The sequence below is a fragment of the Vulpes vulpes genome, chromosome 11 (genome assembly GCF_048418805.1).
Source record: "Vulpes vulpes isolate BD-2025 chromosome 11, VulVul3, whole genome shotgun sequence".
Taxonomy (NCBI): domain Eukaryota; kingdom Metazoa; phylum Chordata; class Mammalia; order Carnivora; family Canidae; genus Vulpes; species Vulpes vulpes.
Window position 1 is genome coordinate 62,727,736 of NC_132790.1, and position 25,948 is coordinate 62,753,683.

General features: G+C 45.5%; 1 protein-coding gene and 1 long non-coding RNA gene across 2 annotated transcripts in view; one reads left to right on the plus strand and one right to left on the minus strand.

The window, feature by feature from the left end:
- Positions 1-361: 361 nt before the first annotated feature.
- Positions 362-25,948, plus strand: part of GASK1A (golgi associated kinase 1A) — a 54,294-nt gene continuing 28,707 nt past the window's right edge. The window contains exon 1 of the mRNA XM_026000907.2: positions 362-853. Coding sequence (XP_025856692.1) covers positions 851-853 — 3 coding nt within the window. The 5' untranslated portion in view covers positions 362-850. The remainder of the gene's footprint in view (positions 854-25,948) is intronic.
- On the minus strand, positions 3,691-25,743 carry LOC140594448 (uncharacterized). The gene is made up of 2 exons (XR_011995240.1): positions 25,557-25,743; positions 3,691-6,935 (listed from the first exon to the last, which is right to left on the minus strand). It is a non-coding gene; the product is annotated as an uncharacterized lncRNA (long non-coding RNA).

The window sequence follows — 25,948 nt, forward strand, 5'->3', positions numbered from 1 at the left end:
TGTGCCATAGCCTACTATAGGTGACCCAGGGGACAAAACATTCCATGCATCCCTAGCAGAGGGGTCGGTATCAGCCACTTAGTCCAGCGACTTAAACTGATTAATTCTCAAGGGGGGAAAAGATCCATTGTGACTGACCTCAAGTGGTAAAAGGATTTTCCTACTGTATTTCCTTCCAAATAGCCTGTGGAGACCGAACCCAAATGAGGTTACTGAGATGCCAGTGAAGGACTTATCTTTCTGTGCTTTGTGTGGGAGAGCAATAGTTTCGGCGACCCTCAGCGGGCCCGCCAGCCCCTTCCCCTTCGCCGTTCCTCCTCTCTCCAGATTGCCGGGGGTTCACCTTCACGCCTTCCCACACAGCGGGACCCGGGCGAAGGCCCTGCTGCCCGGCCCTGGCCCTGGCCGCCGGGCCTCAGATCTTCACCCGGCGGGGGGACCGTTCCTTCCTAGCACCTGGGCCCCTGCTCCGGGCGCCTGTGGCTGTCTGAGCCCGGGGCAGGGCTTTTATTGTGAAAGGAGCTCCCTCCTCCTTCGCTTTCGGGGAAGTGGGGAGGCTGGGCTGGGACGCGCTGCAGGGACCTCGCAAACGCGGCGAACGTCCCTAACTGATCGTGGAGGCTCCTGCAGAACCGCAGATCCTCAGACACGCAGATCCCCGTGGTCTGGAGATCCCAGACCTCCTCCAACACCCGCACCTGCAGAGCATCCCTGAGCGCACCGCGCACCCAGCCCCGCGTCCTGGGAAGCCTCGGAGAGTCACGGAGCAAGGGGCGGCCCCGGGGGCGGTGGGATGAGCTGGCGAGCCGGCTGAGATCGCCGAGAAACGGGTCCAGCCACCGCAGGGGACATGGTAGGAATCTCGAGAGGGGACGCTCGTGTGGGCGGATCGGGTGGGCATCCAGGCAGGTGGCCGCAGACCTTGCGCGAGGCTCTGGGTGCGCCGAGTCCGCGCAGCTTCCGCGAGCCAGAATAGTTCTAGAACTTGGTGCGGCTTTTATTTGTGCACCTAGGAGGGAGTATGGGGGCAAGGGGTGAGCAGCCAGAGTTGCCACATTCCTTGACGGGGATGACCAAGGGCGCTTTCATTATGGACCCGTACACCCTGGCTGAAGCTTAATCCACTAGAAATAAGTTGGTTCTGGTAAAGGTCCAGTGCCTGGCTCCATCCTCTGGACCATAGGGCAGATGTGGGAGTGCTGGTTGGTCTAGGATGTTATTCAGGATGTTGGAGAACTTGTGAACCGTTGCCTTTCCATTGATAAAGATCACAGACACCAGCAAGCAGAAAAGATAGACCCTTTGAGCATGACCCAGGCTACATGTGTAGCCTCAGGAAAGGGGCTTCCCTCAGGCCTGGCTGCTGATTAACTCTGCTTCTAGGTAGAAGCTACCTGCAGCCTCCACCCACTGCTCCTATATATAGTACACTGCCCTACCCTGAGTGAGTGGGGTGAGGGGAAGGTGCCAGACACCAGAATGAGTTTGAACTCTGAAGGAACCCACAGGGTTCTTTCTTCTGCTTCTATGACCCACTCCCTCTCCCTACTCTTAAGCTCACAGAGGCCAGATTGGAGTTCACTAGAGATACTTATCCGGGGAGCTTAGCTGCTGGCCTGGAGTTCAGAAGGGTGACTTGGGATTCTCCTGTAGGATGGAGGGTCTCTGGGAGAACAGTTCCGTGGGTCCAAAGGTGTCCTGGCCTTGTGGGAACTAGAGGCCATGAGCTGGTCAATAGGAGCTAGGGGCTCAGGGAAGGGTACCTATGAGGCTATATGTTTCACCTTCCCCTCCTAATAATGTCTCTCCAGTCCTCATAGGTGTCTTTCTCAGTGCTGCTAAAGAGAAGGAAATCATGGAATTTTAGGGTTGAAAAAGAGGGGTGATCAGAGGTATAGGATGTGAAACTGAAAACTATGGAGATTTTTTACTACAAAATTTCATGTTCAGGAGCAAGAGTATTGCCAGAAGAGGGTAGGGGCCATCAACCCAGAAGGTTGTTACCAGTATGAAGGAGTCTCTTGATTTTAAAGGTGTCTCGGTGTCTCAGGCCTCCTGCAATGGAGATAGAATGCACAAGGGAAAAAGTACCTGCTTTCTGCTTTAGCAGCCTAAAGTGTTTGGATATGTTTGCTCTACTGCCAGCATGGGCTTCCTGTCCTCATAAGCCTGCAGTTTCCTGGCTCCTCATCCTTAGTTCTGGTGTGTTAGGAAGAAGACTTGAGTCAGAATTTCACTTGTGTCAGGGTACACTTGCCAGAGAGAGGGGCAGCCTGATAAGCGAACTCTGACAGCAAAATTGCCCTGGAGGTCTGAAGGTTTCCTTTGCTTCTCCCTCTGAATGAAGAGTCCTGTGGGCCAGAGGCCTGGGGGCCCAAGGTACAGCCAGATACTGACTGGAACTAGCATAGGAAGAGGTGAGGGGCCAGGAATCTTGGCAGGGCTGTGGGTGGGAGGGAGCTTCAGTTTCTTCCTCTATAAAATGAGAGATTGAACTAGATGTCCTTTCAAGTTACATTTAGCTTCAAAAATGGATGATGCATGAATGATTCTGAGGCTGGACCCCAATCTGGTGTTGACTTCTTAGCATAGACAGTTATGATGGTGTGAGGAAGAAGTGGTTCTCAGCCCTGGCTCTCACTTCCCCCCAGACCATACCTAGACGAAGGGATTTATTTTTCAGGCCTCCCAGGTGACCCTAGTGTGCAGCCAGACTGAGAACCACAAGGCTAGAAGGCTGAGGGAATAGGAACTGCACTTCCCCAGATCCCCCTGAATCTGTAGAGCTCCCACCCCTTGAGATAGTCCTAAAATAGAAAGTGTTGGTGATCTCCATCTGCAAATGATACATCTTATATGGCCCTCTTGCAGGATCATTTCACAGAGAAACCTCTCTTAATTCATTAAAACTGAGATGTGAACTTCCCCAACTTGTCTGAATATGGTGGCCTTTATCCAGTAATTCCTCAAGACTGTCATATTACTGATCTGAGGACATTAAATGAGAAACCAGGGGTTAGAAATATAAAGCTAAAAGTCTGGAATCCTTAGGTGTCTTTCTGCAAACTGAAGGCAGAGCTGTGGGACCTGTGAGGGCATTTCTGATCATCCTGGAGGGGGTGTGGGTCTCTGATCGGGCTTGCTGTGTGTATTTCTGAAGCTAAGATTGGGACACTTGCCAATCATGGCAGGAGACTTGATGTGTGCCAAGACTTGGAACTCAGATGAAGAATATGGACAGAAGAAGTTAAGACTATTATTGCCAACTTTAAAAAAAGTCTTCTTCCTGATTCTTAAAAAGACACAATGTTTTCTTCCTAATCACCTATTTGGCCACACTGCCACCTTCTATAGGTAACCATAGGTAACATTTTGGCATATTTCCTATTCTCTTTTAGTATTATTTTAAAGAGTTAAGATTATGCTGAACATGCAGTATTGTAGTCTGATTTGTTTTGCTTCACTTTTTGTGAAAGCATGTTCCATGTCTGCATCTCCAAAAAATATCCAGAGCCATACTTTTAATGCTCAGTACCATGATTTTGATAATCATCTCTCTGCTTGTGGACTTTAGGTAATTTCCCACTTTGGAGCTGTTTTCAGTGGCATGCGGCCAGCTTCTGATTATCCATGGAAATGGGGATCTGAGTGCCTGGCTAAGTGCAAATCAGACAAGCTCACAAGAACAAATTGCTTCAGCCTCTTTATAAAAGATTTTACTGCAGTTACCTTCGAAGGCCCAAAGTGTGGGTGTGGGAGGGGTTTCCTCTTGTCTGTCTTCACTCTATGCTGTGGGCATGTCATCACACAGGAGGGAAGGGGATCCCAAGAGAACCCACACACAGGGCAGTTATTCTCTAAAGAACCAAGAGCTAATAAAACCCGTGATGGTTAAGACAGAGGGGAATCTTCAGGAGAAGGAGATTAAATCATAGAAGGGATGTGACCTTCCCAAGGTCACTCAGAGCTGGGTTAGAATTCAGGTCTCTGAGGTCTTTTCCTCGCTTCATGTAGGTCCCATCACAGACACTATTGCCTCTTTATAGACTTGAGGCATTTGGTGCAGGTTAGAGTGGCAAAAGAAAGGCACAGGATTTGAGATCAGAATGAAGTTTGTGCTAGACTAGGCTCCCACATGGCTCTGGGTAAGCACTCCAGTACTCTGAGCTTTACACCCCTCTGTAACGTGGGGTTATGATAATGGACTGTTAAAAGGAGCAAATGCAATCATGGAGATGAAAACACTTGGTGCCCCAAATGTGCTATAAGAATAGCACCTTCTTTACAGAAGACCCACCAAATAGGTTTTCTTTTTGTCAGAACCTAAAACAAATGGTAAGGAAGTCACTAATGCGTTTTCATTCACTACCAGTCAAGGGGGGGCTTCTGGGACTCTCCTCTTAGTATGGATCACATGCAGATAGATTCTAGTCTAAAACAATTTTCTTGCTCCTTTAAATATTTCTTCTCAGCAGGCAGGAAATGCCCAGCCTCCAGATGTTTGCCCAGTTTGTGTGCTCTGGGCATCCTTGCTGAACACTGGATGAGAATGCAGGCCCCACTCAGCCACAGAGGCCCCTGAGATCTAATGCTGGGGTCCTCCAGCCAATCACCTTGCCCAAGTGTGTCAGGCTCAGCTGAAGGAAAGAGGTTAAACTGGTTTTGGAATCAGAACTGGGAACCATGACATCCAGCCCTTGGAGCCCATAGGGAATTTGATACCCTTTCTCTTGTGGGCACCCCCCTTGACCTGCTGCATATGAGAGCCAGGCTCTGCACGGGACTAGCCAGGGAGCAGAGGGTTTTAAATAATCTACTGGCCCTAACCAGCCCAAGCAGGAGTTGGTTCAAAAAGCAATGGGTAGGTTGTGGGGGCAGGGAATAGGCCTCACAAGGAAATGAGTTCCCTAGCTATTTCAGGGGCTAGTGAAAGAAATGTATTTCATGTGGGCCTCAAAGATGCTGACAGCCCTCTCAGAACAGAAGGAAGACCCAGCACCGCCCTCCCCACCCAAGTTACCAATTTAGAAACAGAGTACATTAGGTCTCCTTGAGACCCAGGTGCTGTGAGCAACCTGGGCTATCTTTGCTTGGATCCTTTTTTGATATGACTGTGGAAGAAGTATTTCCATCTGGGGAGTTTGGAGTGCTATCCCTGTATTGTCTGGATATGTCTACATAGGTCAGCATCTGAAGGATCGTCTGGCCCAAGAGTGAGGATGGAACAGTGGCTTGTGGGTAATCCCTGGGCTGCCCTTCTCTGTGTGGACCCTCATCTCCAGCACACACATATAGATACAGACACATATACTTAGAAGTGGCCTGGGATCTGGCGCTATCCCCCAAGGGCCCAGCCTGGTGCCCCTGGACCTGCTCACTGATTGGATATGATAGCAGTTGGTGAATTCCATGGTGAGGGGGTGTTAAAGGTGAAAGGGAGGGAGAAGAGGAAGTGGAAGATGAGGAAACAGTAGGAGCCTCACACTGCTCCCCAGCCTTTGACTGATTCTAAATGAACACGTGTCTCTTTTAGGCAGGGCTTAAGTCTACTCTCAGTGGCTTTGGAATTCTCGAGTAGCACATCTAGAAGACCACGAAAGGGGAATTCACAATCTATGTATAAGTATGTGGAAACAAACCAAATGTCCTCAACTGTAGATGGGACTAACAAGGTGGGATCCAGCCATACTGTGCAGTCTACTGATACGCCCAACAGCATGGAGGAATCTCAGAGACATTTTGCTGCGTGGAAGAAATCAATCTCAAAAGGCTCCCTACTGTGTGATTCCATTTATATGACATTCTGGGCAGGGTGAAGCTATAGGCATTGAAGAATGAGTGATGGCTGTCAGAGGAGGCATGTAGAGGCTATGACTCCACAGGGAGGACATGAGGGAGGCTTTTGGAGTGATGGAACTGTTGTATCCCAGTTGTGGTGGTGGTTCTATACATGTGTGTGAAAACTCCTAGAACTATTCACGAAAATTTTAATTGTACTGTATGTAAGTTAAAATAATACAAGAAGAAGGGGGAAAGGTAGTCTAGCAGAAGGAACAGCATGTGCAAAGTCCTGGAGGCAAATATGAGCTGTCAAAAGTTGGCTGGGAGGGGAGTTAGGGGGAACTTCCTAGAAGTGGGGTTGGAAGCAGAGCTTGGCTCAGGGGCATGGGTGGTTTCCCAGCTGTGGATTTGAGTTACTATATTGAGGGCAGTGGGGGCACTGGAAGGGTTTTGAGCACGGTGAGGTGGGATGTGTTTACATTTTAGAGAACAGTTTCAGAGGGAGGGGAGGCTGCAAGGGGTGGAGGGGAGTGTCTGGGAAATGACGGTGATCTGGCAGACGTGATGGGGGAATTACTTAGAAGTAATCATGATATAGAAGTAACTTATTTAAAAATGATACTAATCATTTTAACTCTATAAAATAGATTATCATGTTATATTCTAAAAAGCCACAGTGAAGTGTTTGACATTTCTCCCTTAATCTTCTAAATTGGTTTTGCCCTCACTATCACAAAAATGGGTTAGGGATAATTGCAATAATAAATGAGTACAGCGTTGGTTACGTTACCCTAGCCACCTTGCCTGTGGGCCCTAGTGCTCTCTGCCAGCCAGCGTGTGGCTCCTCATCTCTCCACCCCCATCTTCCCTGCCTGCCATGAGCTTCAGTTTGGGTTTCTGCTAAGTGGCCGCAGGAAGGGGCTGTGTCACATACTGTTTACTTGTGGGCAGTTTTTGTTTGGCTTTCGAGGGTGTTTGCTTGCAATGAGCAAACAGCCTCTTCCAGAACCACCTGGAGAATTCAAATCCTTTCTTTCATCTTGGCTCAGGCAGCAGGTTCGTGGTTCCATGTATGGGAGCCAAGTCAGGTAGGGATTTTTTTTCAGAAATGCTATCAGCCAAAGAACTGGTGGAAGACATCAGAGGGGAGAGAGCTAGAAGAGAGAAAGGGAGAGAAAGAGAAGAGTCAGAGCCGGAGATGTATGGATGTGAGATGAGGAGACTGAGGCTCAGAGACAAAAAAGGTGGCCCTTCCCCCCACAAGCCCCTGCGCAGAAGGAGGAAGAGTTCCTCACAGCCTGTGAACATGGCACTCACTCAGGGGATGCAGGGCTTTAGGGCAGTACTGGGCACAGTGTCCTGGGCTGGTTTTAGCAGTGTGTTGCCCTCTGGCAGAGCAGTGATGTTTTCCACTGTCCTGACGAGCAAGGGCTCACTGCCACAGCTTCTCTGTGCTTCACATGCCCTGTGTCTCCCCGTGCTCCTGCCAGAGGAGTATTAGCCTTGCCTGTGTCCAGACTGATTTTGCACCAGTGCTGTGAAGTCACTTCTAATGCACCAGGCACTGGCAAATTGTCAAGAAATTCTGTCTCTTATATCTCATTTTCCACATTTCCTGGAAGGAGATTATCCATGTGAATCTACTCCTTCATATACATAAACAAGCAGCATATACCCCCTTCAATAATTCCTGTAATCCAGCTAAGTACTTCAGTGAGCAGTGTTGTCTATGATCAGCTTTCCATTTGGACTGTAAACTTGAGGGCAGAGGCCATGCCTCTCTTCTTTGTTCTGGCAACAATTAAAAAAAAATACTTTAGTACTTATAAATGCTTGGTGCATGCTTGAGGTAGGAATGGAAGACCCAAATAGAGTCAAACCTGTAATATCAGAGGGTCATAATTTCAAAAAGTATGGGATCCATAACGTCCTTCACTCTTTTCCCCAAAGGAGATGCCTGAGCTCCAGCCCCAAGGATCACGTGATAACCCATGACCACCCAGATGGAAGGAAGTGGGTTGGGTGTCAGGGAGGAGTCAAAGGCTCAAGCTGTGCCCAGGCTGGGATGGGGCTCTGGGTTGTGCTGCCTGGGATGCCTGAATCCATGAGAGGTGGAGGCTGCAGGCAATGTGAGGACTAGAAGCGGGCTGGCTAGTGAATGGGCCATTTGGATGTCCATCCCTGTGCTCTGAGGAAGGTGGGCAGGACACACAGGCTTCTTTCTCTAGGACAGAGTGGCTCTGTTTGTCCACACAGAGGCTCAGTGTGTACCTCCTGGGGGAACTGGACCCCAGCTCAGGGACTGGCTGGCAGCAAGGGTGGCCTCCTGCATGAACATTCCCCTCCCAGCCTCCCCATACACCCAGCCACTGTCTGCAGGCCCGGTCCCAGTCAGCTCATATAGTCAGCCACCAAATTCTGTCTCCCCATCCTCCCCCCAACTACCCTCACTTCTCCTGGCGCTCTAGAGCTCCGGTTGCAGCTACAAAGATGCTATTGTATTCCTTTTTTTTTTCTCTCAGAACATTTTCTCTTGAAAGTCTAGTTAAAATCCCTTCATTTCCCATTGGGGAGGGGGTGTGGATGGCTGACTGGGCAATGCTGCTCTGTTTAGTCACCTCACTGAGAGTTAGGAAAGGCTCCTGGCTCCTTCTTCACCTGCACTCATCTACCTGGCAGTGGCACTCACTCTCAGGGTGAATGGGTTTAAATTGCAATTGTTACAGTAGCTTACCTGGTGCAGTTTTTTTTTTTTTTCTGGGCAGTTTTAAAGCATGAAGCATTCAAAGGGTGATTTGTAATCAGAACTAAAGTCAAACCCTACTTACTACCTTGAACAAGTCACTGAACCCTTAACCCCTCAGCCTGTTTCCTCACAAACATAACACTGTCCCCTTGTGAGGTTGTATGTTCCATACTATATAATGAGCATAAAGCACCTCATACAATGGTCATCATGATATACCAAGTGTTCAATTAATGGGAGCTGTCCCCAGACAACAGGGCTGCAGTTGCAGCAAGGCCTAAGCCTCTAAGTTTATTAGTAGAATCCTTCAGTGCATCAAGGGGAACAATAGTTGGGGGTAGCCTTGGACCCTAGTTCCTATGCATAAGGGGTTTTAGAATCAGGAAATATATGCTCTAAAAGGGGTTTCCATTGTATCAGCTATGGGGATCCATCTCTACACTGGTAAACTAGAGAAAAACAGAATCAAATGGCAGAGATAGAAGGGAGGAGCCTAGTTCAAGGGTTCTTGATCTGGAGTCCATATGTAAAAATTGAGTGGAGCCCTCAACTTGGTTGAAGAAAAGTTCCATCTTTATTTTCCCTAATCTCTCACTGAAATGCAGTGTTTCTTTAATAATGAATGTAGGCACTCACCACAGTAGTGTTGGTAGGACATGTTACTTTGTCATCAGCAGGAATCATAGATATTTTATTTTTTAAAGAATATTTATCTATTTATTTTAGAAAGAGAGAATGCTGGGGTGAGGGATATGGGGAGAGGCAGAGGGAGAAGGAGAGAGAGTATTAAGCAGACTCTGTGCTGAGCAAGGGACCTGACACAGGGCTCAATCTCAGGACCCTGAGACCACAGTCTGAGCCAAAACCAAGAGTTGGATGCTTAACTGATTGCACCATGCAGGTGCCCTAGGAATCACAGGTGTTTTATATCATAACAGTGGAAGAACAGACTTTGAAATAATAGTCTTTACTCCTTACTACTTTGAAAGTGCATTTGTTATTAGAGGTGCTATTAGATCTTATTATCTAATGTATTAATAAGGAGCACATATATTATTATACCACAAATTTATTTTTTAGGATATTTTCATAACTGTAATTCAGTATATAATAAATTGAATAGAATGTATTCAATTTAATTAATCGTTTTTGGAATCCTGTGTCTTTTATTTGACACATTTAGGAAAAGCATCCTGACAAGGAAACATGGATTCTCTGGGTGGCTAGAATAGTCTTTGGTACTAAAAAGATTCAGAACCCCTACTTCTGTGTAGGTATTCATCTGTGTGATCTGATCTTGAGAGCATGCCAAAAGCCCCCTTTGCCTAAAGTGTCTTTCCTCAGCCTGTAGTCCAGGATCATTTAAAAAATAGTTTTTAACAAACTTTTAGTGGGTGTGAAGTACTGTGCTGGCTGCTAGAATATAATTTCTCCTCAGTACTAATAACAGCATGTATTTGCATTGGGCCTTGTGGCTTTCTTATCTGTTATCTCCTTGAATCCTTTATCCATCAAAATTTTTAAAAATCCATCAACGGTTAAGGCTGAGATCAGTAATAGAGTAATTTAGAGATTACTGATGCTGAGTAATGGCCAGGTCACACAGTTTAAATATGCAAGACTTCAAGGTGGGCCCTCCAACCATGTATGTAATGCTCTTTGCAATCAATTGGCCTGAAAATTTCCACAACTTAGATGTAGCCCTTTCATCTTGATATCTACTCTTTGGAAATTGTCTATTAAAAGTAAATATCCTTGGGAGTGCCTGGGTGGCTCAATTGGTTAAGTGTCCAACTCTTAATTTCAGCTCAGGTCATGATCTTAGGTGAGATGGAGCCCTGCGTTGGGCTCTGTGCTCAGCGCAGTCTACTTGCTCCTCTCCCAAAATAAATAAGTAAAATCTTTTTAAAAAAGTAAGTATCCTCGGATATTAGTTCATTGTTAGAGTGTTGTTCTGAGGATCTGGGTGCCAGGTGTATTTTGTTCAGATATAGGAGAAGGAAGGGCAAGGAGTTGGAGAGCCCTAGAAGTGGGCTGGATGTGGGTTTGGGAAGCCCTGGGAAGATGACAGCCTTGGGGAGTGGTGCATAGAGGCAGGAGAGATAGATGATGGGGTGTGTTGAAGCAGGATGTAGGGATAGGGGAGGCCAGGGCTGAAGGGAGAAGCCCTGATGGGGAGGGAGAAGTCTTAAGCCCAACTTGAATCTCTCTGTGTGTTTTGCTTGAAGAGCATCCACAACGTGGGGCTGAATACCAGGCATCTAAAGCAACGTCCCTTGAGGAAACAGGGAGTCCCTGTGTCTGGAAGCTTCTGACAGGACTGCCTGGAACTGGGCCAAGAGCACAGTGTGATGGACAAGCAGAGCATTTTCTTTGTATCATGAGAACAGAGACCTGCTCCCTTTCTTGGACTCTGAGAGGGTCCTTGTGGCAATACTGGCACTTCCATTGTCTCTTGTCTTTGCCTATGGCTTTCCACCTTGTTTGTGGACCCCTGGAAGATAGCAGCTTCCCCACAGAGCCCAGTGTAGATGCAGAGGATGCACTCAACAGGTGTTTTTTTTTAAATAAATTAATTTTTATTGGTGTTCAATTTACCAACATACAGAAAAACACCCAGTGCTCATCCCATCAAGTGTCCCCCTCAGTGCCTGTCACCCATTCCCCCCCACCCCCCGCCCTCCTCCCCTTCCACCACCCCTAGTTCGTTTCCCAGAGTTAGGAGTCTTTATCAACAGGTGTTTTAATTGGTTGGTAGCCTCCCATGTCTTATATTTAAATCTCCCCAGAGCTCTCCAATATAACTTTCCCAGGTGGTTAAAATACTCTATTTCGTGCTGTACATCATGGTAGCCACTACTTACAGGTGGCTACTGAGTACTTGAAATATGACTAGTGGACCAGGAGCGGAAATTTCAAATTTTAACTAATTTAAATGTAAATAGTCACATGTGAATAGTGACTCTTATAGTGACTCAAACTGAAGTGTTGATAGAACCTGGGCTGCTGGCATAGTGAGTGGAGTAAGCTGGGTATAGCAGGGGGAAAAAAACAAGCTGTGTTTTGTTTTCTCAAGTTTTATTGAGCCTTGGTCAAAGAAGCGTTTATCTTCTATGAAAAACAATAAAGTTAATGAGATCCCAAAGGCAAATCACTTTACTCCTTGATGTTGGGAGACAATAGGGAGTGGTGGGGCCTATGATGAACTTAGAGAGCATGTTGAGAGAGAGCCAAACTCTTCTCCAGCCATGTGAGAACATGGGCCCAAGCTGTGGCCAGAATGTCCTTTTTTTAAGGGAAGCAAGAAAACTGGATTTTTTATGTGAAATATCTTCATTTTTATTTTTATTTTTTTTTTTTTTAATTTTTTTATTTATTTATGATAGTCACAGAGAGAGAGAGAGAGAGGCAGAGACACAGGCGGAGGGAGAAGCAGGCTCCATGCACCGGGAGCCTGATGTGGGATTCGATCCCGGGTCTCCAGGATCGCGCCCTGGGCCAAAGGCAGGCGCCAAACCGCTGCGCCACCCAGGGATCCCAAATATCTTCATTTTTAAACATTGGCTTGAAATTATTAAAAATACTTTGGGCAAAAGTATTTTGCCTGAAGCAAAACACATTTGTAGGCCGGATTTGGCCCATGATCCCAGTTTACAAAATCTCCTCTAGGCTTTATCCTAAAGAAGTCCATATGACCTGCTATAACTGGGGTGGATTTAAGGCAAGAGCGAGGGGGAATCTTCCCTTAGTCTTGATTGGTTTAGTTTCCCCTGTTGTCTTGGGTTTGGTCAGTAGAGGGGAGAAGTGTGTCTGAAAGACAGACTTTGCCCCTCCGCCTCTTCTCTGGGGTTGTGTCCTGTCCTCTGAGCAGCCAGGAAGTAGAGTACTCTTGAAGGTGGGAATGGAATGGCCCAGAGAGAAACTTGCTGGATTTTTTAAGCAGCAATCCCTATTCCTTTCCCACCCCAGCCCCACTCCTGGGCCCGAGAGCAAAATATATGGCTGTAAATACAAGGGCAGCCAGAGAAAATTTCCAAAAAATGACAGGGTCTCCAAAATTCCATCTGGCCTGTGGTGTTCCCACACTGGTGCTCTTGTGAGCTGGAACAAAATGGTAATTCAGTTATGGATATAGAGAGGACTCCTGGGGCCAGCAGGACTGCAAAAGCCACAATGTATAATCAATGTAGAGATGGCAGCAGAACAACCACCAAACAGGGAGGGAGAGATAAAGGTCAGATGTTTAACTCTCTCTCATCTCAGGAGCAGGCAGAGGGTTCACATGCCCACCTATAGGAGATGCATTCTCAATGCAGATTCCAGGAGCCCTACCATGGAGGCAATCCCATGGGTGTTGCTAAAAAAATTATGACCAAAGTAATAATAAGAATACTGATGCTGACTGAACATAACCATGTCAGGCTCTGTTTTGAATGCTTTACCTACAACAGCTCATATAACTCTTGCAGTACTTAGTGGAGTGTTTTTATTTTTATGAATGATGAGTCACATTATTTTCCCACCAGAATGTCACCATCACAAGGGTAGTGACTTTTGTCTGTTTTGTTCACGATGTACCTCTTCTCTCTGGAGGAGTGCTTGGCTCAAGAATATCTGCCAAATGCACTAGGGAATACTTTATCTTATGAAGGAGGCACTATTCTTATTGCCATCGTACAGATGAGGAAACTGAGGCCCAAGTTTACACAGCAAAGACACAGTGGAGCTGGACCTAACATCCAGGCAGCCTAACTCTGAGCCCATGTGTTACTAATGGGCTAGTGAGGGTAGGTAAGCCTGGCAAGCTTCTGCTTCCTTCTGGGCCTAGTGATGAAGCTTGTCAAACAGTCTGGGGACTAGAGAAAGGTTATGGTAAGCAGATATGTCTTGGGGTCTGGTCCTATGGTCAAGGGCTGAGTGGGGCTTTCAGGGGCCATTTGGATGTGGGGTGCTCAGTCCCTTGCTCAGCCTATGCCTGTGGGCTGTGGCCATCCATACTAAGCTTGAAGACTTGTGGCCTCCCTGGAGAGGGTACACAGACCCTTGAGAGATTGTTTGTCTTTCTGATGACAGGTCACTCTGTCCCTGGAACAGAGACTCAGCAACTGCTTGTCCTTCCTGCCCACCCTCCACCCTTTGAGGCATATACCTTGGGTGATACCTGCAACTCCCCTTGGGAGAATCACAGGAAGAATCATTTTGTCTGTGATCTACAGAGATGGGAGATTCTTCAGATTGAAAAACAATACCTTCTTTTCCAAAAATACACCTCCCTTGGGCTTTTTGTCTATGGGCTGCTCTGATCCTCACTGTGCAGACTCTTCCCTCTCCAGCCAAACCTCACATGACACTGCCCAGGGAAAACTCCTCCTCCCAGCTGACGTGTACTGAGCATATACTAGGAGACTGGAGTCCTTGTAAGCATTTGACATTTGCTTCATTTAATTGACCTGTCTTATAAAGCTGTGTCTTAGGTTGGCTTTTCCCAAAAGTAGACCTTGAGACAAGGATTCCAGTGTGAGTAATATTTTTGGAGGATGTCACTATAAGACAGCAGTGAGTGGGTCTGGGATGGGGTGTGTGGGCTAGAAAGGGAGACCAGGAAGGCAGCTGATGCAGGGTGCATCAAGGATCAGCTTTCCACTGCAGGCTAGAGCTCATTCCTGCTGGGGACTTTAGGGAGACTGTGTAGAACATGCCGCAGAGTTGGCCTACCTGACGCGTAAAGCAGATGGAACCTGTACCCAACTGCTGCTGTTTGACAGGGGTCGGGGGCTGATCCTGGGGGTATTAGCAGGCATGTCCAGCATCTAAAGCAAGCCTGAAGGTAGAGAGCCAAAGCTGCTTGTGGGAGGATATGGGCAGGACACAGATAGCACCTACTGCAGGTAGGTGTGTCTATTTTCCCCAATTTACAGGTGAGGAAATTGAGGCAGAGTCTATATTAGTGGGTCACTAGCAGATTATTATTTTAAGAGAAGGGAAAGGAAGAGAAGGAAGAAGGGAGAAAGAAAACATGAGTCATTCTGTCTGTTGAGGATGTCATTTCATGAAACTTTAACTTCAGTTACACACACACACAGAGCATCTGGTAAGTCAAATGTATTCCTGTGCATACTGGTAAAAAAGAAGGTTTGAAAGCCAGTGGTTAAACATAGCTGTGGCAGTCAGGACCTGGCAAGAAGCAAAGAAGGTAAGTAACTTGCCAAGCGTCACATAGCAAGTACATGGTATTGCTGGGATTTGAACCCAGGTGGTCTGATTCCAGAGCCTCTGTGCCAAACTGCTACACTGATATTGACCACTTCTGAAGTCCTTTAAGTGGTCCTGGTCATGTCCTGGTTATTCATCTGTATGGGAGGATATCAGCTGTGAACAAAATTCTATAGAAGGAATACCTGGAAGAATTCAAAATTGAAGGGGTCTTTGCCCACAAGTTGTTTCGTTGAAGAACCAGCTATGGACTCTCCTGGGGACCTCAGCCTTAGAGCAAGAGGAAGCTGAAGGAGAAGAGGTGGGAGTGAGGATGGGGAGAAGTAGGGACAGCAGAACAGGCTTGCTCACAACCAGTCCTCCTGGAAGAAGTAGTAGCTGGTACATGATGTCTAGGGGTTAGCCCTACAGTTGGCTTCTCAGTCCAGTTTGTCCTTTGCTGTAGTTTATTCTTCATGGGATAACAATGATGGCAGCTACCATCTTTAAAAAAAAGATTTTGTTTATTTATTAGAGAGTAAGTGAGCGAGAGAGAGTACAAGTGTAGGGAAGAGAGGGAGGGGGAGGAAGAATTAGACTCTCCACTGAGCAGGGAACCCAACATGGGGCTCAACCCAGGAACCTAGGATCGTGACCTGAGCCAAAGGCAGATGCTTAACTGACTGAGCCACCCAGGTGCCCTGGCAGCTACCATCTTTTGAAGACTTGCTATGTCCCTGCAACTTCTTTATGAGTTTTATGCACATTAACTCATTAAACACTCCCATCAATCCTGGGAGGTAGGTGCCTTTGTTTCTATGTTGTAGAAATAAGTGAAGAGCTAGGACACCTGCTCTGGATGTCTCCTCCAGCTGGGCCTGAAGGTTGGTGTGATGGGCATGGCCCTGTAGGGCAGCCCTCCTACTTATGGCTCTTCCTCTCTACTGCTTCACTATACCCTCCCCATGACCTTTGTCTTAATCTGGGGTTGGCTGGTGCGAGTTTACCTGATACCAGCTCTTTGGTCATGACTGGCACTGATTTGATCTCTGTGGCCACTGATGATGCCCAGATTTGCAGGGAGAAGACTCTTGCATAAGTGTTAGCTTTCTTAGGATGCATAATCAGGGAAAAACCTCTGGTTTCTTATCAGGTCCTGACTGACACAACTATGTCATTTAACCCACTGGCTTTCAGATGTTCTTTTACTGATGTGCTTAGCAATACATTCTGTATTGGGACTCAATAGGTGTGCATGTAACTCAAATAAAGTTTTCACGAAATGATACTTATCCCTGTGAGGTACAGTAACTCTGTTTCCTTTCTCACTTTTCTTTTCTCTTCTTTTCCTTTCCTTTCCTTTAAAATAAAAGTCCGGTAGTGACCCAAATACTGCTAATGGGTTTCAAACCACAAGGTGACAACTGACTGAACTCCCCTCTCATTTTAATAAAGCTGATCCACCTTCTTGAGCTTGGTTCATTTTCCTAGGAATGGGGTCTGTTATGGAGGCAATGTGCCTGTTACATTTTCAAATCACTGTGTTCCCCTGCCAACATATACTCTGCATTCTGGATGGAGCTGGTGCACACCTGCTTTTCCATCGGCCAGTGCCCTCCACAACCAGCCAACTCCAGTGTGAATGTGCTCAGGAGCCCCTGACTGGACCAGCTGGGGTAGGGCTTAAGGGAGGAGCTGATTCTTTGAATCTTCCAGGCTCCCTTCGCTGACTGCCCACCCTGACATAGACACTCATATTCCCAAGATGGGCTTGCTGGACATGGCCTTCTTAGAATCCTTGCTGCTGGGGTGCCTGGGTGGCTCAGTGGTTGAGTGTCTGCCTTCGGCTCAGGGTGTGATCCTGGTTCTGGATTGAATCCTGCATCAGGGTCCACACGGGGAGCCTGCTTCTCCCTCTGCTTGTCTCTGCCTCTCTCTCTCTGTGTCTCTCATGAATAAATAAATAAATAAAATCTTAAAACAAAACAAACCCTTTCTGCCCAGAGATTCCTGCAGTGGGAAGACATCTAAAAGGAGGCCATATGGCCAATCTCTGCAGCTGGCAGGGTAGGGGTTATATTAGTTTCCTCTCGCTGCTGTCACAAATTACCACAAACTTGGTGGCTTCAAACATTAGTTTGTTCTCTTACAGTTCTGGTCAGAAGTCTGAAAGCAGTTTCACTGGGCTAAAGTCAAGGTGTCAGCCGGGCTGGTTCTTTCTGGAGGCACTAGCAGAGAATTTTTTTGGCTTGTGGCCCCTTCCTCTACCTTCAAATAGCTTTGCTCTAATCTTCTTCCCTCATCACATTGCCTTGTCCTCTTCTGTAGTGAGTTCTCCCTCTGCCTCCCTCTTATAAAATGACACTTGCCATTATAGTTAAGGCCCATCAAGTGATCCAGGATAATCTCTCCATCTCAGGATCCTTAACTTAGTCATACCTGCAAAGTCCCCCCCTTCCACATAAATTTCACAGCTTCGAGGCATTAGGTCCTGGGTATCTTCGGAGGTTGTTATTCAGTTTACCATGAGAGTCATCCAGCCTCTGCTTTGAGGCCATAGTGTTACTCCTGTTCATCAGTTGGCAGAGTCCTATGAGGTCAGGCTAGGACTCTGCACTCCTAAGTGTTGAGTGAGACCAATGTGACCTTCAAATGCTTTCCCACTCCCATCTAGTAAAACAAAGCAAATCAGTAGTTACTTAACAAATAGCTGCTGTGTCCTACCATATCCAGAGTAGGTTTATAGCTCTTCAATGAAGTTCCTTTTTGGGTCTGTGAAAATACAAGGAGCTGCAGACTTTCAGAAGTGGGAGGAACTTAGAGCTCACATAAACCCAGGGCATCAAACTGGGGCCAAGTCAGCTAGATTCTCCAGGCTTGGCCTTTGATGCTAAAGAGAGAGATGAAGGAGACTGGGAAGTCTCTCAAGACAGCAGCTATGCATAGCTATGCATACAAGTCCATGAATTTCCATAATTCTGTTTTGTATATCAGAAGGTGAACATTGGTCTAACCCTTTGCGTGTCTTTTGTAACATTCATTTTGTAACATTTATCCCAGGTAGATGGATATGCTTCAGCACAAGTTCTCAGGAGTGCAAGTAGGAAGACCACATTAATACTTTGTAAATTCTACTCTTCTTACATTAACAAATTTTACATTGCTCCTCCCATGAGGTTAATATATAATCATCCAGCAAGTGGCTGGGGTTATGAACAAATTTAGTTTTAGTTATATTGGACAGCAAGATGGGGCATAGAGGACACTGAAGACTACTTTCTTCTACTTCTGAGATTTGTCTTTTAAAGTCTTGCTCAGGGGGCTCCTGGGTGGCTCAGTCAGTTAAGCATGCCTGCCTTCTGCTCAGATCATGATCCCAGGATCCTGGGATGGACCCCTTTGGCTCTCTGCTCAGCAGAGAGGCTGCTTCTGCTTCTCTCTCTGCCTGCAGCACCTCTAGCAGCAAGTAAATAAATAAATCTTTAAAAAATCAAATAAAAGGACAAACATTATATGGTCTCATTCATTTGGGGAATATAAACAATAGTGAAAGGGAATAGAAGGGAAGGGAGAAGAAATGGGTAGGAAATATCAGAAAGGTAGACAGAACATGAAGACTCCTAACTCTGGGAAACAAACTAGGGGTGGTGGAAGGGGAGGGGGGGTGGGGGTGACTGGGTGATGGGCACTGAGGGGGGCACTTGACGGGATGAGCACGGGGTGTTATTCTGTATGTTGGCAAATTGAACACCAATAAAAAACAAATTTATTATTTAAAAAAATCTAATAAAATCTTGCTCTGGACCCATTTCCTGAACTGAATTTTACATTTTTCTTGAAGACAGGGAGATTTTCGTTCCTTTGGACCCCCATAGCACTACAGTGTATCCCTGGAGGTACTCAGTAGATGCCTATCATGGGAGGCGAATGGAGTTTAGCCCACATTTTCCTGCCTGCGTAAACTTTCTCATTGGCTCTTCCTCCCCGTTTCCAACTCTGCCCCTCCCCTGTGCACCAGATGCACCATTCCACATGCCCCAGTATTGGAAACACCCAGCACCAGATCTTCACTTTAGCAGAACTCTGTCTAACCAGAGCTCTGACATTGTGGAACCAATTCAGAAAGCCTGCCCTGGGTCATCTGCAGAAAGAAGTTGCACTTCATGACCCAGAAGAGGAGCATAACCTTTCCAGCCTCTTCTCTTGGTGAAACTTGGTGATACATAGTCCAGGATAAGGGATCATTCCTTCTAACACTCGATGCAACTTAATCCAAACAGCATGTGGTCACATCCAGCCTGAAATGAGTTTGGCCCAGCCAGACCAGGGCAGGAGGCCAGAACAGAGGAAAAGGAGCCAGATGTTATGAAATATTGCTCTGTGCTCAGAGGGCTCACATAGCCCTTAGCAAGTATGTGGACAGGGATGCAGTGCTTGCTTATTTGTTCCTGAACAGAAAGCTGCAGATGGGGAAATGTTGATTGACTTGATCCCTTTCAAAAGGGAAGAACTGAGATTCAAGGTGGGAGGCTATAGCTACTGCCTTCCAGGAACACCTAATTTTGCCAAGAGCCTTGGTGAGGAATTGGAGGAAGTGAGGAAGGCAGGGGTAAAGGTGGGGGCAGGTGAGCTTCTGGGGATATAATTAGAGCACTGGCATTGGACACCTCTAGGTGCAACAATACATGTGCTTTAAAAAGTTTGTGTGATAGAGGGCAATCAATCTCACTTTGGAGAAAGAATTTCTGAGAGCTAGGGAGGCTTTCTACTCATTGGGTTCTCGACTCACTTCTTCCTCTTGACTTGTAGGTTCCAGGGACCAGGCCTGTTGCTCTCTTCAACCGCCCTCTCTCCCACCTGAATTGTGTTTCCTACTGCATTTGATGCAGTTCCCTGAGCCCCTTTTCTCTCGTTACACACACCCTCCTTTCCATTTTGGATTCTTTTTACTACTAGAAACTTTGCTGATTAGAAATCTGGTGCCAGTTATTGCTAATCTCCTTCCAAATGTTCATGGAACTAGGTAGGCCTGTGTTTCAAACCTTCTTCTCCCCAAATCCCCTGTTAGATGGTCTGATGTGTTTCTCAAGATTGACTGTCAGAGGCTGAGTGTGCTACAAGAATTTCCCAACTTGAGACAAAAGACTCAACATCTGTTCTAAGGTTGGAGGAAAAACTGACATGTATCAGCTTCCTTTTTGAGGGATTTTCAGGGGTAGTTTTGATCAAGACTTAATTTGTGCCTACTTTACTCTATTAGAGTCTAACCTTCCTGTAATTTAGAACTTCACTATACTATAATTTTTATGCTTGCCTTTGTGTTTGTATTTACAGTTATATTGATCTAAGTGATCTGGTATCATTTATCCTTTAGCATAGCATGTCTCAAACACTGTGGACTCCTGGGGTTCCAAGGATCTATGTGTCAGTTTTAGATCTGCGCCATTCAGGATGGTAGCCACCAGCCACCTACTGAAACATGGCTGGTCTGAACTGTGATGTGCTAAACTGTGAAATACACATTGAATTTCAAAAACTTATTACAAAAAATGTAAAATATCTCAATTTTTATAATGACATGTTGAAATGATAATATTGTGGATATAGTTGGCTAAATAAAATTATTAAAGTCAATTTCACCTAGCTTTTTCCCCTTTTTAAAATGTGACTACTAGAAAGTTTAAAATTTAGTATGTGGTTAGCATTATATTCTTATTAGTCAGTGCTGAGTTAAATAATCACTGGCTCAGAGCAGAACCTCATTCTTCAGTTTTTTTATTCTTGATAGTCAAGCTCAACAATTTCCAATTTCTTGTTTCCTGACCTTTTCTCTGATTTTTACTTCTGAACATTTAGGGACTATAAGAATTCACTGGACTCTGATTTTCTCATTCAAGTGTACCTGGACTCTATTTGATTCATTTATTTCTGAGAATAGTCTCTAGACTGTTGATCTCAATCTTGACATTTTTTCCTAACTTACACAAGAAAATATTTATTCTACTTGGTCCTGTATCCCCTTCAAATCATCATTGTGGTTATCCACAATACATTTAAAAAAAATAACAGATGAGCACAGTCAAACTCAGATTACTCTTTACCAGAGTCATTTTGTGTATGAAGAAGCAGACTGTTTCTAGGTTAAAGGTCTTCAAAGTGAGGCTCACTTACCTCAGCAGTACCCTAGACAATCCACTAGGTTACAGTATAAAAATATTAGAAATTCTGTTTACATTTGCTTTACACAATCCTTTTCTGACTTTTCATCTATTGTTCATGCTTTATGATGAACATATTCATATACAATAATCTGTAAATATTGGAGAAAATAATGTGTATTAGAGGGATGTGCTCACAAATTTTATTAGTAAGGATATGTCATCAGAGATTTTGAGACTCCTAGTCCAAAAAAGATAATCCCCCCTCCCAGTTGTAAATTGAATCCCACCACTGTGTTACTCTTTTGAATACATGCAATTCATTCTTTCCTTCATGCCTTCATATACGATTGAGGATCTACTAGGTGGCTGTTGTGTTGGTGGCATTTACCTGACCTCAGAACCTGGATTCTGAATCTGTTGTTTTCCTGCCTGCCTCATGGCTGGAAGAAGTTTTGGCAGGCTTGAGGTGTATGGGGGTAGAAGAATGAGTGATGGAAGCCTTTTTTCTTGGGCTTGCCAACATAGTCTTTTAATGCTTAGCGTGTCTTCACTGAGGAGAAATGTCTGCTGTCTCTAGATTTAACATTTTTCTCTTTATTATGTTTAAAACTTGTACTTCCTAGGGCTCTTCTCCCTGTTTCAATTCTTTTCTAGACTGAGAACCATCTCTTTTTAAGACTTCTTTGGTCTTCATTCCCATTCCGAGCACCAGCTATTGCCATTTGTTCAACCAGGAATTTTCTGTCACATCACAAAGTGACTGTATCCCTGTAGTTATGTTCTGGAAGCTAAGCAGGAGAACATGGCCAGACATTCATGGAATCATTCACTTGGGGTAAATGAGATTCAAACCTGAGCCTCAGGAGAACTTCAGATTATCCCCTGCCATGAACCTTCAATCTGCATCTCTGCCATAAATCCCCCAAGGTCAATATCTGTAGTGCTTTTAGCTGTTCAAAGATACTTTCCTGACTCCTAACTCTGGGAAACAAACTAGGGGTGGTGGAAGGGGAGGTGGGCTGGGGGTGGGGGTGAGTGGGTGGCGGGCACTGAGGTGGGCACTTGATGGGATGAGCACTGGGTGTTATTCTGTATGTTGACAAATTGAACACCAATAAAAAACAAATTTATTAATAAAACAAAACAAAACAAAGATACTTTCCTTAAAATGTGCCAAGGAGAGCATTTACTTGGGCAGGTTAAGGAGGAGTGGGGGAAATGAAAAGAGATTTTCATTTTCAATAAGGACTTTTCCTCATCCTTAAGAACCCACTGTGTCGACCACCATTTACAAGACTAAGCTGGCTTCTTGGACATAGCACCCACCAAATTGCAAGTAAAAACCCTGTGAAGCCATAGGAAGTTGTTGAAAGGAGCAGCAAAATCCCAGGTCCCTTTACCATGCTTAGCCCCTCCTTAAACTCACCCCTGTCTCCCCAGGCTTTGTTCATCATTCTGTGATGGTGTAAAAAATATGTAGACTCTGGGAAAAATTTAAACCCTGCCTGCCACTGACCACCTCTGTGAGCTTGAGTAAGATACTTCTCTAAATCCTTCTGGACAATACTGTACAATTTAATTGTAGAAATTGTCATAGTAGCACATACATTGTGGGATTTTGAGGGTGCCTGCCTGGCACATGGTATGTGCTTGGTAAGTGGCTATTATTAATAGCATCTGCTGTATTCATCTCTCAGGTCAGCTATGTTCAGTTTCCAGGCTAGAGTCTTTTATTTTTTTTGCTTGATGTTCAGTTGACACACAATGTTACATTAGTTTCAGGTGTACAACATTGTGATTCAACAAGTCTATGCTGTATGGTTTCCTCACCACAAGTATATTCCTGGCTTCCCTCCTAAGAGTGCTTGAGCTGAAGGGAACTTAGGCAGCATCTGGTTCTGGAAGGAGTAGGAGGCATAGAACCTGTCTGGTTTTGAGATCAAGCCCTAGACCTCATTTGAGGATAACAGATCATAAGAAACTGCTTCTGAAGTTACCCCTCAAGTATGCCCAGATTTGAGTGGGCCTAATGGCAGTGTTCTCTCATTGATATTCTTTTATTTAATTAAGTAAAACATGAGACAAAACAGTTATTTTTATAAAATAAATGTAGCCCAAAAATGTTTTTTATTTTCCCTCAATTTTCCCCTTTGCAAAAAAACTGCCACCTATCCTTGATCTCATGCAAGCTTAATTTTCCAGATGAACTGACCAGTCCCAAAGAAGTAAGCCTCCTATGAAGGCAGGGCCTACCCCTGAGACAAAGTGCAGTCTTTTACAATCAGGGCTGGAGCAGGGGCTTTGGGTGGCAGCCCCTTCCCAGATTAGGTCACTGGTCTGGAACCAGACTGCCTGGGTCCATGTCTTGGTGCTACCCTGGTTAGTATACTTGTTTCCATTACCTGTAAAATGTGATGATAATATGAATACCTATCTCATAAGACTGGCATATAGATTAAATGAGTCAAGAGAAATAAGTCCTTCAAACAGTCCCAGGTACACAGTGAACACCAAATAAGTTATCATTGTGTGTGTATGTATGTGTGTTTCTTTTTCCTGGAAATTAGCTAGGTTTAGAAGTTACAGGGGCAAAAGTCCTTTCTTGTCTTGAAGTTGCTGATGTGGAAGGAAAATCACAACTCTCTAATCAAGCCGAGCAAGGGAGCCTTGCTAGGTGGTGGCTTAGAAGACAGGCAGCCTGGGATTCTGCCCACAGTGGGACAAACAGCTCCAGTCTCCCAGGACCCAGCAGATCTTACTTGGAGAGGGACACTGTGTGCCTGGAAGTTCTAATGGTCTGTGCCTGTCACCTTTGCCCCCAGGCTTATGTCAGACCAAATTCCACTCCCTGGAGCCTGACTCTGGATTCAGCCAAGGAAAGCAGAGTTTGACCAGGTCTAGCATGCAGTGTTACTCACAGGACTGACATGTGGTTTTAATCCAGCCTTCTGAAAATATGCTTATGTATTCCCTTTTACTCTAGTCATGCTTTTGTTATGAAAATTATTTAACTGATCTTTAAAAAATGGAACAGAAACTTCAAATTCAAAATCTCTGCCAGTCTCACTCAGAGCCTGAGTAGTGATGAATCTGTGATCAGCCAGTGGGGATTGTTTAGTTTGAAAGAGAGCAGAGGTTGGAGGACAAAGTGGAAGGGCCTTTGACACCTTTAGTGATTACTCCAGAACCAAGGCCAAATATGAGTTTTATTATACACACACACATACCACATGGCTTCCCTCTGCCCATTCTCCCACCCAGAAAACTCCCACCAAGAAACACTTTGCAAATGCCTTGTAATGTTATCTGTTTTGTTGGAAGAGGAACCTATGACCTGTGTCTTCTCTCCACCTGCCCTGCCCAGCATATTATCCCATTATCCATGGCAGTTTAGTGGAGGACCAGGGTTTTGTCATCCTACTGACACCTCAGAGTTGAGAAAAGATGGCTTTGCTTTGCCTCTGTCCCCACCACTACATTCCTACGCAGCAGTCAGTGAGAATCACAGCTGTTAAGCACGGGGATGTCAGGGTTCAGAGCAGGGCATTCTGGAAGGTGGTCTGGGGAAGGGAGATCTAGGGCCCAAAAGTCAATCCTGACTGGATTTTCCCAAAGTGGATGAACATTCCTTTCCCTGTGATCCTTTAGAAATGAAAAAAAAAAAAAAAAGTCTCCTGCTGGCTGGTACAATACAAACTGTAATCAAGTTCTTTCCTCCAACTTTTTTGTTTATGAAATTGTCTTGGTGCAAAGGCCACCGGGTTTCTGTTGGAATTCCTCAAAAAAGTCTTTCTCAAAAGACCTCTCTGGTTTCCATTTAACAGAAGTCTCTTTAGAACTTTATTTTTTTTTAATTTTTTAAAATTTATTTATGATAGTCACAGAGAGAGAGAGAGAGAGAGAGAGAGGCAGAGACATAGGCAGAGGGAGAAGCAGGCTCCGTGCACTGGGAGCCCGATGTGGGATTCGATCCCGGGTCTCCAGGATCGTGCCCTGGGCCAAAGGCAGGCGCCAAACCGCTGCGCCACCCAGGGATCCCCAACAGAAGTCTCTTTGATGCCATCTGCCCATCTTATGAAAGTAATTTGTTCATGGGATATATTTGTGAACAGGGTACAGTATTAGTATCTTTATCATAACCTGAGCCTATCTGTAGTGACAGCACTATGCCCTTATTAGTCAAGGGAAGGGCACTATATTTCATTGCTAAACTGCCTTACTGTTACCTGACCAAGGGCACACATTGAGCCCAACAGAAACCATCAAAGGATCTGTATTAAGTTCTGCTATGATAATGCTGCATAACAAGCAACCTCCCAATCTCAACATCTTACAATATACATCTATGTCTATGTGTAGGATGAGCCCAGTGGATGTGATTGGTTTGGCTGCAGGCTGGGGATTGGATTCTGGTTCCCTCCAGGTGCCCAGCCTGGGGCATATGCCTCCGTAGTGGAGGACAGGTTTGCAGGGAGGCAAGTCAAACCATACAAGCATATTCAAAGCCTCTAGTAGGATGTGGCATATATGATGTCTACTAACATTCCATTGGCAAAAGCAAGTCATATGGCCAAGGTGAATGCCGGTGGAGAGGTCTATTCTATCTTCAGTGAAACCATGGCAAAATGAAGAAGAAGGAAGAATAGTGAACAAATAATACCACCAATGACACTGACCTTTACTTCATGTTGAAGAGTGGTCCTCCACCCTCTGTGGAGGCAATGATAGGGAGTTTGGTGGTGGCTATTTCCAGCTCAGCACAGGTCCCCGGGTTCTCAGTGGGCTGGGCTCTTTTCAACTCTCCTGGCTCTCCTTCTCACAGTTGCTAAGGAACCCAAATCCAACTTTTGTCAAAATCTCAGTCTTAAAAAAAAAAAAAAAAAAACTCAGTCTTTTTCTTTTGTCCCTCCACATATTTCCTTTCTGGCTCCTACTTTTTCTCTCCTCACCTTCCAACATGCTTTTAAGCCAAGCAAATGCTTCCTTGATATCTTGATATCTTGGATGGAACCTCTGTAGGATGAAACCCCTTCCACTGCCAAGGGGTCTCCACTTGGCTTACACTTGA